This window comes from Empidonax traillii, unplaced genomic scaffold (genome assembly GCF_003031625.1).
Source record: "Empidonax traillii isolate 1590-97213 ecotype Southwest subspecies unplaced genomic scaffold, ASM303162v1 scaffold19:size3308961, whole genome shotgun sequence".
NCBI classification, from domain to species: domain Eukaryota; kingdom Metazoa; phylum Chordata; class Aves; order Passeriformes; family Tyrannidae; genus Empidonax; species Empidonax traillii.
In genome coordinates this window covers 1441719-1456422 of record NW_020955212.1, presented here as the reverse complement: position 1 = coordinate 1456422, position 14704 = coordinate 1441719, and the positions used below count along the sequence as shown (strand labels likewise).

The 14704-nt window shown below is 40.3% G+C and overlaps 1 protein-coding gene across 1 annotated transcript in view; it reads right to left on the bottom strand.

Moving 5' to 3' along the window:
• The window catches only part of TOPAZ1 (testis and ovary specific PAZ domain containing 1), a 38587-nt gene extending 30665 nt beyond the window's left edge, over positions 1 to 7922 (bottom strand). Inside the window, 3 exon segments of the mRNA XM_027897872.1 lie at positions 747 to 808; positions 2661 to 5238; positions 6663 to 7922. Of these exon segments, the coding sequence (XP_027753673.1) occupies positions 747 to 808; positions 2661 to 5238; positions 6663 to 7800 (3778 nt within the window). The 5' untranslated portion in view covers positions 7801 to 7922.
• Positions 7923 to 14704: the final 6782 nt, after the last annotated feature.

Here is a 14704-nt window from a genome sequence, read left to right as displayed (position 1 = left end):
ATGCCAATAAGGTGTTTCTGTTCAAAGTCAAAATCTAGTTCTTCCAGCCTATCTAACAAAAACTTCCACATCAGATATACCTGAAAAGTAGGTCTGGTATGTAAGCTGTAGAAAACAAAACAAATCACATTCATATGCTGCCTAGCTGGACTGTTCTGCTTTAAATAATAAAAAAACCCCACTTTAAGTCAGAAGTAACCTTCTCTTATTGAAAAAAAGAGCATCCTTTAAAAATAAAACAGTGTCTCAGAGGAATGGGCATAGCATCCACAAAAAGACAAAAAGGACAACCTGGAAAAAAAATAGAACTACAAAATTCTGTGTGCTGATGAACACAAGAGAACTGCCAACTGTAAATGTGAGCCAGACTCCAAAGCAGTATCCCAGTGATCAGCGTCCTACTATGATCTCAACTATCAGAATTCCTTGCCTAAAGTATCAGAGAGAAATCAAAAAAACCCCACTAACAAAATCAACCAACCAAATAAACCCCAAACTCCCAGTAGTACCAACAGACAAGTATTGCAGAGAAGTAGATCCCTGTATTACTCAGGTTTGTACCATTTCAAAAGACGTCAATTTTAGACCCATTAGGAAACAAATTGCTGTTATAATAAAAAGATATTACAGGAACTAACAAGTTCCTCTTTTTTGCAGGAAGCAGAAAGCCTAGGTTTTGCCACAGATCATCTTTGTGTTACTTTTATGTTCTGATTATGTATGAAGAAATTTCCAATGACTCTCACCTTTTAACACCAAATCACAGGAATTTTCAGTATCATTTGACATTCCAGATTCTTGCATGTGTCTGTTTTGAACAAAAAGACTATTTAAGACTTCCATCTTGCACAAAACCAAAATTAATGTATATTAAAGTTCACTTATATTAAAGTTCTCAGTAATAGCTTTAGCTATAGACAGAATCCTTACATACAACACACAAAGTACATAAAATACCAAGTAAGACTGTTCTTAACTTTTGGCTTTCTTATGTCCATCCCTACAGGTATACGCCTAAACATGTTAAGTAAAACCAAGACATTTCAAATCCCCAAATTTTCAATAAAAGCTCATTATCTCATTTAATTAATAAAATTAGGAAACTTTCTATCACAAATTATGGAAATACTGTGATAATGAGCCAATTTATGAGTTTCTGCAAAATGAGATGTATACTATTTTCATATCTGGGACCAAAGTAAATTTATATTCAAGATCATTTGCATAACAATAAACTGCAAACCTTATTACCATAAACAATACATGAGTGTAAAGGGCTCAGAAGTTCTGGTCCTCCATTCTGTGCAACAACTGTCTGGTCAGTTGGAACCCACCTCTGGACAGCCATTATTACCCTGGGTAATAATGCAAAATGCACAAATACAGCAAATACTAATTCTGATATACAAAGATATCATACACACTGTGACCAAAATGAATACTCATTCTAATAAATTTACTATGACACAGCCCAGCTACATCTCAAGAAGTTAGGTGTTCCTACTATGGACTCGCCCTGTTCCCCATAGGCTTGTTTTGGCAGAATTTTTATTCTTTTAACATCTTAAAATTTTTATATTCTCATGTCCAAAACACTGTTTATCACCACAAAGAAGATTCCTTTCCCCTTTTGCATGTGGGTCTAATGAAAGGGAAAGGATAAGGAAGGCAAAGTGTAAAAAAAACTAAATAAATGAATGCAGTTATAAGGTGGTTGGTACAACACTGAAAATAATTAAAATATCACACAAAATACGGATAACATAAAGCCACCCAGAAAGAGCACACAAAGAAAATTAGAACACCCATCCCAATAAAAAAACTAATCTTCAGAGGAAAATCTTGTATTATTTTCTATCTAGACTTTACGTTTTCCTTTGTAAGATGAAAAATTCAGTTTAAAACTCTTTCACTGAACACAAGTTTCAAAGCTTAGAGAGAAAATAGACTAGACAGCTGATGAGTTCATCTACTCCTTGAAGAACTACTACCTCATTTACAAAAGTTTGTTTCTACTTTAAACTTCTCTTCCTCTTTCAGTGATTTTTACTATCATCTCAAAACCCAGAAAAACATTAACACCTAATGATTTACAGCAGGAACTTGCTGAATTGAAGATGCAGCATTGTAAACATCTGTAACACTTCAGCCAAGTTATGCATTTGAGAACTATTCACACATCTGGGGATAGGAGCAAAACAGGGAAGGAGTATGGCAGAATGGAATACTATTGTAGAGACAACCATTTACTCCTACAGATCCAGCAAAAGAACAAGCTAGCTAAAAAGCAATGACATTTCTAAGTATTATACCACTTCAAAAATAAGAAAAGTGCCTCCAAAAAATCTGCCATCTCAAATCAGGTCATATTAAGAATATCACTTTCAATTATCTCTGTTTATACTTTCTTATTTCACTTCACTTGGTCCAAACCAGTCCTTTAGGACTATGTTTTCCTTCAATCCAGTTTATCCAAGCTCTCATGAAGAACAAATTAACTTATCTGCATTCAGAATACTGCCATAGCTTAATCAAATTTGACACTTAGAATCAACCCAGAAATTATTCTTTAAAGAAGCTTGACCGCTCCAATCCAAGTATATTGACACGAGAAAAAAGTACTTAGGAGTATTGTAAGATAAAAACAATTATATGCATACCCAGAACTGTTCTCAACTGAGTATCGCTTTTCTGAGGTAATGGGAGACTCAGGCTTAATTTCCTGCTTTGTGTCTGTAATGCAGACGTTAGCAGAGGACACTTCCATTGGACACTTTTCACATGCAAGGGCTAGCTCCTCTTCGTTACTGGTTCCAAAAAGATCAGGGTCATCCTGAATCACATCAATGACAAGAATATCTTGCTTGTAAGCTTCAAGAATATCTGGTGAATTTTGACTTTTGTGTTGTGAAAGATTCCCTTTTGATTTGCTATCATCATTTATTTGTAATCCAACAAGGTGGTCAACTGAATTCCAAGAACGATCAGAAAAACTAGGTTTCAGCACACATTCAGAACCAGAGAAATCAGGCACAGATGACTCTGGTTGCCCATCAAGAAGAGGATATGTAGAAAAATTTCTGGGGAGGACAGACATCTCATTTGAGAGGTTTTCAGAGCCATCGTGCTGAAAGTCCTTACTGTCAATCTCATATGCTTTTTTCTTTATGGAAGCTGTAGATGCGGCATCACGCATGACAGGAAGAGGATGCTGCTCAGAATTTACCAAGACAGCTTCTTCACCTGTCTTCTGTCTTCTTGAAACACCAGTGCTTTCAAGCTCTAGTGGACTACAGGTTTTTCTTTCAAATGAATGGACAGATTCCAATTTCCTGGCTTCAGGTTTGTTTCTGCATAAAGGAATTTTGAATTTTGTCAGGTTTCCAGGGTTTAATGCTTTAATTAGCTTTAAATCAGAAAATGTCTGGTTCACTACTGACACATTAGAGCTGAAGTTTATTCTGTTTGTGTCACCTGTAGATGTACCTTTCTGGACTGTCACAGACACGTTTTCAGTTGTTACATCTCCTTCGCTTTTATTTTTTTGGTTTTTTGTACCCTTCTGCACTGCCACAGACAGGTTTTCAGTTGTTACATCTCCTTCACTTTTATTTTGTAGGTTTTTTGTACCCTTCTGCACTGCCACAGACAAGTTTTTATTTGTTGCATCTCTGTCATTTTTATCTTTTTGTTTGGTTGTAAAATTCAAGGTTCCTTTAACTTCTTGTATATCATCATGGTTAAAAGCCACACCACTTCTATCTGCATTAACTGATAACTCCCCATTTTCACTACTCATTCTCAAAGTCTTGTAAATATCTACAGAAGAGGATTCTGGTGTTTCAAGTGAAGTCTGACATTCAGTATTTAGGTCAATTCTTTTATGTGAAGATTCTTTTGAAATTTCTGCCGATGATATGTGCAAATCCAGTTGTTTCAAACTCCCAGTCACAGCACTATCTCCCACAGCTTTAACACTGCTTTTATCAGAGGAACAGTCAAAGCCGGTTTTTAAAAGTCTTTTTCCTCCTGAGATGGACCCATGATTTTTACAAACCCATTCAGAAGTCCTGGCACAAGATTCAACAGGCCAAACTCTTTTACCAGTCATGGGTACTGTTCTTTGACAGGTAAACTGCTGAAATTCCTTTTTAACATTGTTCAGTTTTCCCCCTGTCTTGCTTTTGTGACAATCACGAGTATCACGGACCTGAGCTAGTGCTCTCAGGGTACCTGAGGCAGCTGACTGATGTACCACACTGCTTGAATTTTCTCCTTTTGCTATTACAGAGAGCTCAGATGTCTTCTTAAAGCCATTTTCAAATGGAGGTAACTTGGTACTCTTCGTTCTCCAGGCTGATATATTTTGTGCTTCAGGAGTATTGTTTCCCATATGAAGATTTAATCCATGATCACGTGAATCTGACGAAGTATGATTTTGTCCTGAAACTGCAAAGGAGCTCGACATTGCAACTGCTGCTTCTGCTTGTAACCCACACTCACTGCATTCATTAGCCATGTCTGTGGAAGTATTCTGCAGTGCTGATTTCTCAGTGATTTTCATCTTTTTTCTAGGCTTCCTACCAATGTTCCACTTTTTTCCCCTTAAACACTTACTGCTTTCATTCAGACAGCACGAAACACAGCCTTCTCCATTTTCAGTTTTTTCTTTATTAGACGATAAACCATCTTTTACAGGTGATATCTCATCTGGCATTCTATTATTGCTGCAAGTTGTATCACTCACTTCTACAGTACCATGGGCTACACGGAAGAATCCATTTAATTTATAACTGCTGGTAGTTCCACTAGCTGAAAGCTTCACTAATGTATTGATGTAACTACAGTTCTCTAATCTCACCGATGGATTCTTTTCTGTTGCACAGAGCGAGCCACTGCAATGTTTAAGGGCATTTCTGAAACATTCAGCATCACATTGTACAGATGTGTTCATCACTTTTTCAGCTGCAGTCAAACTTTGCAAGTCCTCGATTTCACCATTTTTGGGTTTTCTTTTCTTAGGTTTCCTTTCTTTATACTGCACACCAGACTTTTTTGTTACAGCATGGCATAGAAAGCCCTTGCTTTGAGTCTCACCTAAAGCAACAACCACAGGAGATTCAGAGCAGTGAGCTTCCTTTTCCTTAGAGCCTTCTGATCCATTTTGCTCTGTCTTTACCTTCTTCACAGCCTGTGAAGTACCAGAGTCTTGCTCATTTGCTTTCAATTGTTCCTTTCCTGATTAAAAAAAGCACAGAAGTCTCATTTAAGAAAACACTAAAAGACTACCCTACTGCAATATTTTATGAAGAGAACAAAAAAAACCAAACCCCAATATTCAAGCCTACTGAAGAACGTGACACTGCATAAGGCAAAAATGTTTCTGTAAAGTTTAACCATTTTTTTTTAAATGAACACTATTAGCAGACTTGGAGTAACAAAGAATGTATTATCTTCAGAAACAAATACAAAGATTAACAAAACCTTAAGGCATCATAAGGACACTGAAAGTTATACATTCCACAAAGGTGGAAACGAATTAGAGTAAGTCTGGCAAGAAAATGCAGATGCTGTTCGCATACTCGGCCTTAAAATCTTTTGTTTACACAGCAGATTCTCTGTAATAGGAAAGCTTATTCAGAAAAATATACTTCAGATACACAGTCCAACCAAATGCATTAGACTGAACAAGAAGATCCAGCAAAACTGCAGGACTTGCATTTTTATAGACTACTACTTTCTATTTAAAATTAAATGCAGATTATGTAAAAAACACATCTGAAAATTTAGACTAGTGAATGTACTCAAGAACGTGCTAGTAGGATGCAGGGTTTTTTAGATCTTAGGTTTCAAAGATACAATTTGGATCCAAGTTTTTCAGAATATGGTTTCTAAATAAAACATTTATTAATAATCTTCAGTAAATATTTGCCATTTGAATGTACCCACACTGAAAATAAAAAGAATGTCTTTTAGACAATCATTGTGAAAAAATAAAGAGACTTTTAAAAATCCCCTTTCAAAATTCTTCCAGTTTGATACAACGGTCACTAAAAAGATGAAAAGTCAATCATCGTTTCTACATCTTTTGAGATTTCAGATAATAGCAATTAAAAAGCAAAAAGCTTTGGAAACAAAACCCAGCATCCTGTAAAGGCAGGCACTGAAACAAGACAACATGATACATATTCAAAAATAAACAGACAATATACAAATGAACAAGGAATTGAGTCTTATTTTGGCTTTGCTGAAACTACTGCCTCCTTTCCTGCTTGTGCCTGACCTTCTCTGAAGAAATGGGCAGACTGCTTTTGAGAGAAGCAAATTCCAGTACTTCTTACCCAGTGCCTGTTGCTGCCTTTACTTCTTCCCTCTCCCTTACCCTTTCCTCCCTCCTGATACACCCCTCAAAAGGTAACTGGTCTCCTCTCCTTTGTGTTAAAGGCTGCTTCTCCTTCAAGAAAAGCCTTTCCTCTTTCTTTCTTTCTTCCAAGCCTTCTATTCACAGTGCTGTAAAGCACACCCTAGCTCTTACCTCTACACTTCCTGAACTAAGTCAGCAGCCAGTTTTTAAAGGGGTCATAACTGCAACACTAGTCCTTTGCCCTGGGAGCCCAAATTCTGCACCTGTACTTCTACAACGGAATTCTCCTAGTGCTTACCATTTTCCCCCAGGTTGTCCGGTGCTTTCTGGGGGACTGAGCTCTGCCACTCTTCTCTCATGCAATGGTTGTGTGTCTTTCCTCTCGTTGGTGGTTGTTCTTGTCCATCTACACTCTGTACCAGTGCATTTCTATCCCTTTTCCTCATATTCACAGCTCCTTTCCGGGATGCTGGACACTGTGCATGCAGTTCTAGAAAGGCAGAACTACCTTTCTTTCTAGGACTGGATATGCCACCTTTCTTGCTCAAGCATTTCTTTTCTTTCTTCTGCGTCCCTTGCTGTCTTGATCCAACTAAAGGACACTCATTCAACTTTTCTGGTATATCAATCTCTTCCTGACATTCTGTTTCAGTCACGGCTTCCTGACCCCACAAATTCTCCCTAAGATCTGGGATTTGCACATTCTGCATCATTACTGAGTCAGTGCATTTCATTTCAGTACTCCACGTGACCTCTCTGGGTTGCAGCCCTCCTGGTTCTGGAAGACAGGAAATGCCATGTCTCTCTGCACTCTCAACTTCCTCTTCTGAGGATGGAATTCGTAATTTTATTTCCATACAGCAGTAGTTGCCGTCTTTTTCTGAGCTCCTTGAATCCTCTTGGAAAACTGGGAGGTCCAGGTGGTCTGAGCAATGTTCTTTCCTCTCGATCCCTGCTGAGAACTTATTCTGCGAAGCAGTTCCTGAGAAAATTAGCTGCTGACGTTGCCCTGTCCCACTCCTTACAGTCTCTTCACAGGCTACTGCTGCACCTGTACCTGCTGCCTGCCGATCTTCACACTCAGCTGTGCCTGAAACTGGCGGAGCCACACCGTTACTGCTCCTGGCAGCCCTCCTGTGCTGTAACCCCTTGTTCTTTTTACCTGGGAATTCCTGGCTGTTCGCACCTTGCTCCTCCTGCACGGCCTCAAGAAGACCAAACTGCCCAAAAGAAGCGCTGGCGACCCTGGCGGGTTGCACGCAGGTAGGTAAGGGCTGCTCTGCTTTTCTCTTCCGCGCCAGGCGAGGATTCAGCTTCATCACCGGCTTCCTCCCTGGTTCACACCCGCCACCCAGGGAGCCGGGGCCGGCGCCCTCCGAGCCAACCGGCCCCACCGCGCTGGCTGATACCATTTTCCCCGACCTCAACCGCGGCATCTCGGGGCTCAGAGCAGCAGCAGAACGAACAAAACCCGCTCGCAGGTGCACCCCAGTGTAAGCCCGGCACCGGCGGCGGGCACAGGCCCAACCCCGAGTGGGGCACAACCCCTCTCAGGCCTCACGAGCTGACAGCAAACCCAGGCCGTTCGGGAAAAGCCCACGGCCACAGGCGAGCCCCTCCCGACCCTCTCCAGCCCGCAACAACCCCTCACAGAGCAGGGCGGTGGAGGAAGAAGCTCCGCGCCACCCCAGCCTCAAGGCGGCCGCTGACCGCAGCCACCCGCGACACCCTCTCACACTCTACGCTCCTTCACCGATCCGTTCCTCGACGCCTCCTCCAAGCGCCGCCTGCCCGCCCACCCGCAGGCCCGAGCTGCCGCCACGGCGGGTAATGGCGGCAGCGGCGTGAGGGCGAGGCACCGGGGCGAGGCGCCGAGAACCCGACAAAGCCCCCAACCCCGCCGCGCTCGACCTCCCGCCAAGTCAGCGGTGCCGGCCACAAGCCTAAACCCCACCGGCGGGGCGGGGCTCAGCAAGGGCGTGGCGAGCGTGGCTGCTGCGCGCCGCGGTGCCTCGGTCCCTCGGTGTCGGCAGCGCCGGGCCGGGCGGTGGTGCCTCGGTTTGGGTGCACGGCCGCGCTGCTGCTCCCATGTTGCCCGAAGCCCCCGTGCGGAGCTGCCGGGCCCGGCCGCAGCCGCGGGTCATGGGGCGCCCCAGGCAACGAGGTTCTGTGTGGAACTGCCGGCCCGTGCGACCAAACGCCCGGCGCGCCCCGGGGTGAGAAGCCGCGCAGGAAAATACCCAGGCTCGCCAATTCCTTCGCGTGTTCCGTCCACCTGAGTGAAACAGCATTACCGCCCTCGTGCACGACGCTTCAGGAGGAGCCCTCCAACTCACCAACACTGAGGGGCCACGGGCTCGTTCCACGGAATCACAGAACGGGTCAGGTTGGAAGGGACCACTCTGCGTCATCTGGTGCAACCTGCCTGCTCAAGCAGCATTGTGTTCCTGAATATCTCCAGTGGGATTGCTCTCTGGGCAATATCTTTCAGTGCACCCGCACAGTAAAGACATTCTTCTTCATATTCAGGTGGAACTTTTGTGCATCAGTTTCTCCCAGTTGCTTCTTGCCCTATTGCTTGGCAGCAGTAAGAAGAGCTTGGCTCCATCTTCTTGGCATCCCTTTAGATAGTTACAAACATTGATGAAGTACCCTTTCCAAAGGCTGGAGAGGCGCAGCTCCGTCAGTCTTTTGCCCTAAGACAGATGTTCCTTAATCATCTTGATAGCCCTCTGCTGGATCTGCTTCAGGAGCTCCCTGTGTCTCTTATACTGAGGACATCAACTTTGTATTTCAAATATCACAGATTCTTAGGGCTAGTGCTACAGAAAACATCACTCAAATAGATTGTATAGTCAGAAAACAATAAAAGTTGGTGTTTGAGTGGGGTGATAGTTTCAACGCAGGCGGAGAACACTAAAACTTTAAGACCATCCACTGTGTGATAACATGAACATGTAGAAGTTAGCTTACAAAACCGGTGTTGCACAAAGGTTTGATCTAAGAGGCAAGTGCTATGAAAATCACAAGTTATTAACCTAATGTAAAATAGTGGTTGAAAAGGCATATTTTACTAATAGGCATTGGCTCACTATGTGACTTCAGCCCATGTAACTTTATCTCTGTTTCTCCATCTCGAGGTAGAGATAATACATCTCAGTCTGAATAAAGACTAAGAACACTGGATTTTTGGTAAAAGCTCTTCATAGATGAAGAAAGAACAGGAAAACTGGGAAACACTACTTTTGTTTGCTTACCATGTTCGTATGCTGCACATACATACTTAAGTATGAAAAATAGGTGAGTGAGTGGTTATCTAAAGCTAATCAAAGGAGAAAATACAGATTTCTTAGACCGTTTCTCCACTGACTCTATATCATGCTTCTGGTCCTTGGGACAGAAAGGACCCAATAGAAGGGAGTTAACAGCATTTATCATTGTCAGTGTTCTGCAAAGCCAGTGTTACATATAACATTCAGCTTTGACGAAATTTAACCATTAACCTTCTCCAGTGTGCAACAGAGTCTTTTGATAGCGAGATGAGGAAGAAAAAGATATGCTGAAAAGCAGTAGTAAAGGAAATCTGGAAGAATGGTGTATAAATTATCTTGCTGCTCTCCAGTATAATTTTTAAGAGTTTAATATTTATTCAGTTATTTACAATGATGAGAACTCTACTCAAACCAGATTTTTATAAAATGAACAAAAATGTACTTGAATACTAATTAAAGACATTCTTCATTAAAATCCTTTGAAAAAGGGCTAGAGCTTCAGAAAGGACACTTTGAAGCAGCTGTGGATTATGTTAAAAAACAGATTGCATTCAGTTTACAATACGGCTAAAAAGAGGTAGTATAAACATTGTCTTGCAAAGTGGATCAATTTAACCATCTTTTAAAAATACTTGAAAGAAGAGAGATTTTTAATATGTAGACATTTAAAGAAATTCTGTCTCAAGTGTTTATTAAAACTGTAGGTTATTAAAGTGGAAATAACTTTAGGAAATAAACAGCTTAAGGAGGAAAAAATGAGTTATTTTCACATTCCAACAACATCTGAATTAATAATCTCTGCTACAAGGAAATGTTTAAACTTTATTTTTAAATTATATATTGTTTAGAAATAAAGGCTCGTCTCTCTTGAGTTTTGTAGTCCTGCATGTCAATATCTAAATGCCATATCTAAATTTTAGAACTGATTCCACTTTTGCTGATCTATTGCTTAGTTTCACTGATTCCTTGTTCATCATAGACACTTAAAGACAGTAATAGAAAGATGAGGTACTGAGTGTCTGAAAGTAAAAAGGGAATCCTGGTGCCTAAAACCATTTTTTGTCCAGAATAACCAGTACACTCCAAGGTGCCTGGGAATTTCCAAACAGGAAAAAGGAACTTATGTGACTACATTTTTATAAAAATCATAAAATTATTATTTATGTTTTTCTCAGAGGAGTGTATGCACTTAACTCCTGAACCAATATAATTTACATTGCTAGTGTGGGGAAATTGTGGCTGCAGATCTAACCATGATAGATTTGACTCATCTTCCAGAAGTTTTCAAAAGATTGAAATTTATAGACATATAATTCAGCTACATAGGTGAGCAAATAATATAATTTTTTTTGTTGGGCTGCACTTTAAACTTTGCTGGTATACTCACCTAGCAACAGGAATTACATTGTCTTTTTTAGCTAGGGAACTGGAAAGAATTAACTTGAAAATGAACTGGGCTTTCTTTGTGAGGCGATGTGAAAAATGTCCCCCTGGACCACTTCTTTTTATACTGCTTGCATCTTCATGCTTGGCTGAGGGATAGATTTGTTATCTCTAGCAAACCTTAGTGAAAAGAGTTTGGCTGTGCTGTTATAACTGAGACTGAGCTCTGAAGAATATTCCTGATCTGTTACATTCTGAAAACACACCCAATTAAGCCTTTAAGTAATACAAATAAATTGAAAAAGTAAAGTGTTTTCGTCTAGTGTATCTAAGAACCTATCCTTTATTAACCCCAAGGATTTATTTATTTATTAACAGTTCTGAGCTATTGGGTTCGCAAATGTAGAATCCAAAGATGGTAAACATTGATATGATTTTTAAGTAACTTCTTTATCCCCTGCTTTCTGTTCAAATACAGGGGTGTTTTGGAAGTAGGTGTATTGCTAATCTGTTAAAGTAAGTGTTTTGTTTTGTTTTGTTTTTCTCAAGCCATTCATGTACATCCTTCTAAAACTGCCTTGGGTTTTCACTCCTAGGACTTAAGGCAGGGGCCACCTTTGACATGGCATCTAATGAGAATCGTGCAAACTACCCATGTTGGGCTTGAGGTGCAATGTCCGTGCTCGATTCATGTCCTCGATAGCTCACCTGTATAGGTGTTGGTCCTGCCAAGCTGTCTGCTTGGCTGCCCTGACACCATGAGCTCTGCTGGACAAGGGCCAGTACAGCGCTGAGAGCAGAGATACCACGGTGGAAATACATGATCTGTTTTGTGAAACAACTGAGTGATTGCACTGCGTGGCATCATGATGGTAGAACGGATTCACCTGAATACAGTGACCAGCTGGATATCTCAACCTCTGTTTTGGTGTCTGTTTTTATTTTAGAGCTGTACAGGGGAGATTAAAGTAACTTCATTTTCCACCAGTTTAAAATGAGTCAGTGGAGGAAAAAGGACAGCTGCTGTATTTTGTAATGAACCATCTGGCATTTCTTGATAGATCCTCTGATTCCTAATTTACTACTGAATTGTGGCAGCATGAAAATCAAAATTATTGATTGTATGGAATCAATTTCCACTGGCAATTTTTGTGCTCCTTTGGTTTCTGTCAAAGGATAGTCATAGGAGGGATAAGGACCTCTCACACTGAGCTTTGCAAGGCTTGAAAGTCATCTATACCACTTGCCTCTTTTTTTGGTAATCATGCTGCTTGACATTTATTCTGGAAGACTGACTTTCCAGATAATCACATCTGATCTGAACCTTACAGAAAGTGGCACTAATCGGTTTTAAGGTTCCACAAGGCAGCTCCTGTGTGAGGTTTGTATTCTGTTTTATTCCTTTTCATTCATGGCTCTTTTTAAAACTTCCACTGCTAGAAGTTTAAGAAATAAACTAACTAACTAGCTGAAATTAGAGATTCAAAAAGTACATCTGCAGGAGAGAGAGGGATGCAGTAGAGGATTAACTAGTCAAATAGAGGACTATGTTCTCAGTCTGAATTTATTTTAACATTCTCTAAATAAAACATGTTTCTTTAACTAGGTAATACATAACCATGTACCTACCACTAAATCTGCCTTTAGAATCAACTTCTTTTGGTAGCTGGATGAAAAAGATGTAGGGCTTAGGAGGAAAGCATCTGCACACCAGCAAGTACATGACCTCCTGCCAAAAAAGATTGTGAAGTGTGGTTTCTAGATCAGAAAGTTTAAAAAGAAAGGGAAAAAGGAACTGAAAATTGAGTTAATCAGAGCTAGAAAAGGCATAGAGTTAGGAACAGTAGGGTGCAGTAAGGTGTAGATAGAATGTAATAAACCAGTAGATAATAATTGAAAACAGTGCTAGAAAACAGAACAAAAAAAAAAATGGCAAATTGCTTCAGAAAATCACTCTTGAAAAAAGAAAGGAGCGGTGAAGACTAAACACAGTAATAGGAAACTTTTCTGTGATTCAGACTGACTGAAGAAACAGTGGGGGATCATCTTCAGCAGTGCTCCTAGGAAAAGTAAAGAGAGCCTGAACTTTGAATGGTGACAGTGATCAATCGCAAACTGGAACCCAAATCTAAGTCCTAATTAATCTTGCTGTTGGGCATTGAACAGTGACTGGCTCCTAGGTTCAATTTCTTGTGCTATGGTCATCCATTAAGGCCTTCCATCTCTGTCTGCTTAATAGTGTCAGGGTGGCTGACAAGTGTGGAGCCTCAGAATAACTTGCTGTGTCTTTTCTTCCTTGAATGATTCATCCAAAAGCATCAGATCACATCCCCTAATATGTTGTATAGTTTTTATATGTAGTTTTGAACCTGAGGAGTGTATTTAAATTTACTTTATGTTATTTAGAGCTGCAGATCTCTAGGAAATATCTGCAGCTTACCTATTTTTTTTGAGATCGTGTTACTCTTTAGCAATGAAAGTACCTTTGACAGTTGATGAAACGTAATTTTTTCAGCCATGCTGATTGTATTGCACAATGCACTGACTATACAGCTTCCCTAACCAAAGCAGCACACAACCCTTTTAAAATGTTTACTGTCTTTACCACTAAACATTTTCCCACCAGCATATCCAGGATAATCTGTGGGAAGAGTTGCATGAAAGCTGACGTTATTGGTTCATGTGTGAAACATCTTGCTGTGAAGGAAAGAGGTGAGGAGAGCAGAGATTTACTTACTTTCATCTTCTTACTTTTTCATTTGTAATTAGTTATGCTATTTGAAAACAGCAGAATATTATCTTCTGATAAACTAGACACATACTAGGTGCTTTAGTGAAGGTTGGAGGTAAAATTCATTGATGCTTGGTTGAAGCAAGGCACCCATTTAGCAGGAAGTTGCATTCAGCATACAGTATTTGGTTAATATTGACATCACTTGCATATCTTCATACTTTGATGGACTGGGTATCTAGGTCATAACCTCCAAGTGATATCTTAGCTATTTGCATTCCATGTATGAGAAGACAGGTTCATTTAAAATCTAAATACTCCCTGTCTGTATGTGCTGGTGCTTAGCCAGCATTTGGGGACAGATAATTCCTTTTTCATCTCTTCACCTAGGTAAATATTTTTCTAGTCAGCATGAGGATTGTTGATGTGTTTGTGACGCCCTGAGTTCCATTCTGTGTTAACTGCAAGAGTGTCCACTCTTTGGCTTGGCTGTCATTTGGTGGGTCAGACTGAGCATGTAAGTAATTATGGAAAGTCTTATTTCTTGAGTAATTTTCCCACAAACAACAACTCTGTGACTGCGGAGAGCTGATCAAAATGCAGAATGTCTTGCTACCTTTTGGTGTAGACAAATATGTAATTAATGAAGAAATTAGATGTTTTGCTGTTAAGGGAGGAATTATTTGCTGGACTGCCCTTCAGCCTTGTCACTTTCTGGAACAATTCCTTTGACACCAAATAGGGAAACATCCTTTAATAATGTAACACAACAGCTCTGAAACCTCACTATGAGTCATGATTCTGCTGTAGGTTTTTTGCATAATATTACAATAACTATTACATTGATAGAATTCTAAAGTGAGTAGTTATATTCCTGATCCCTGGATCAGTCAGCTGACAACAACCGAATGAGCTATCTCAAGAAGACGAGATGACATGGCGAAGGCATGAAGA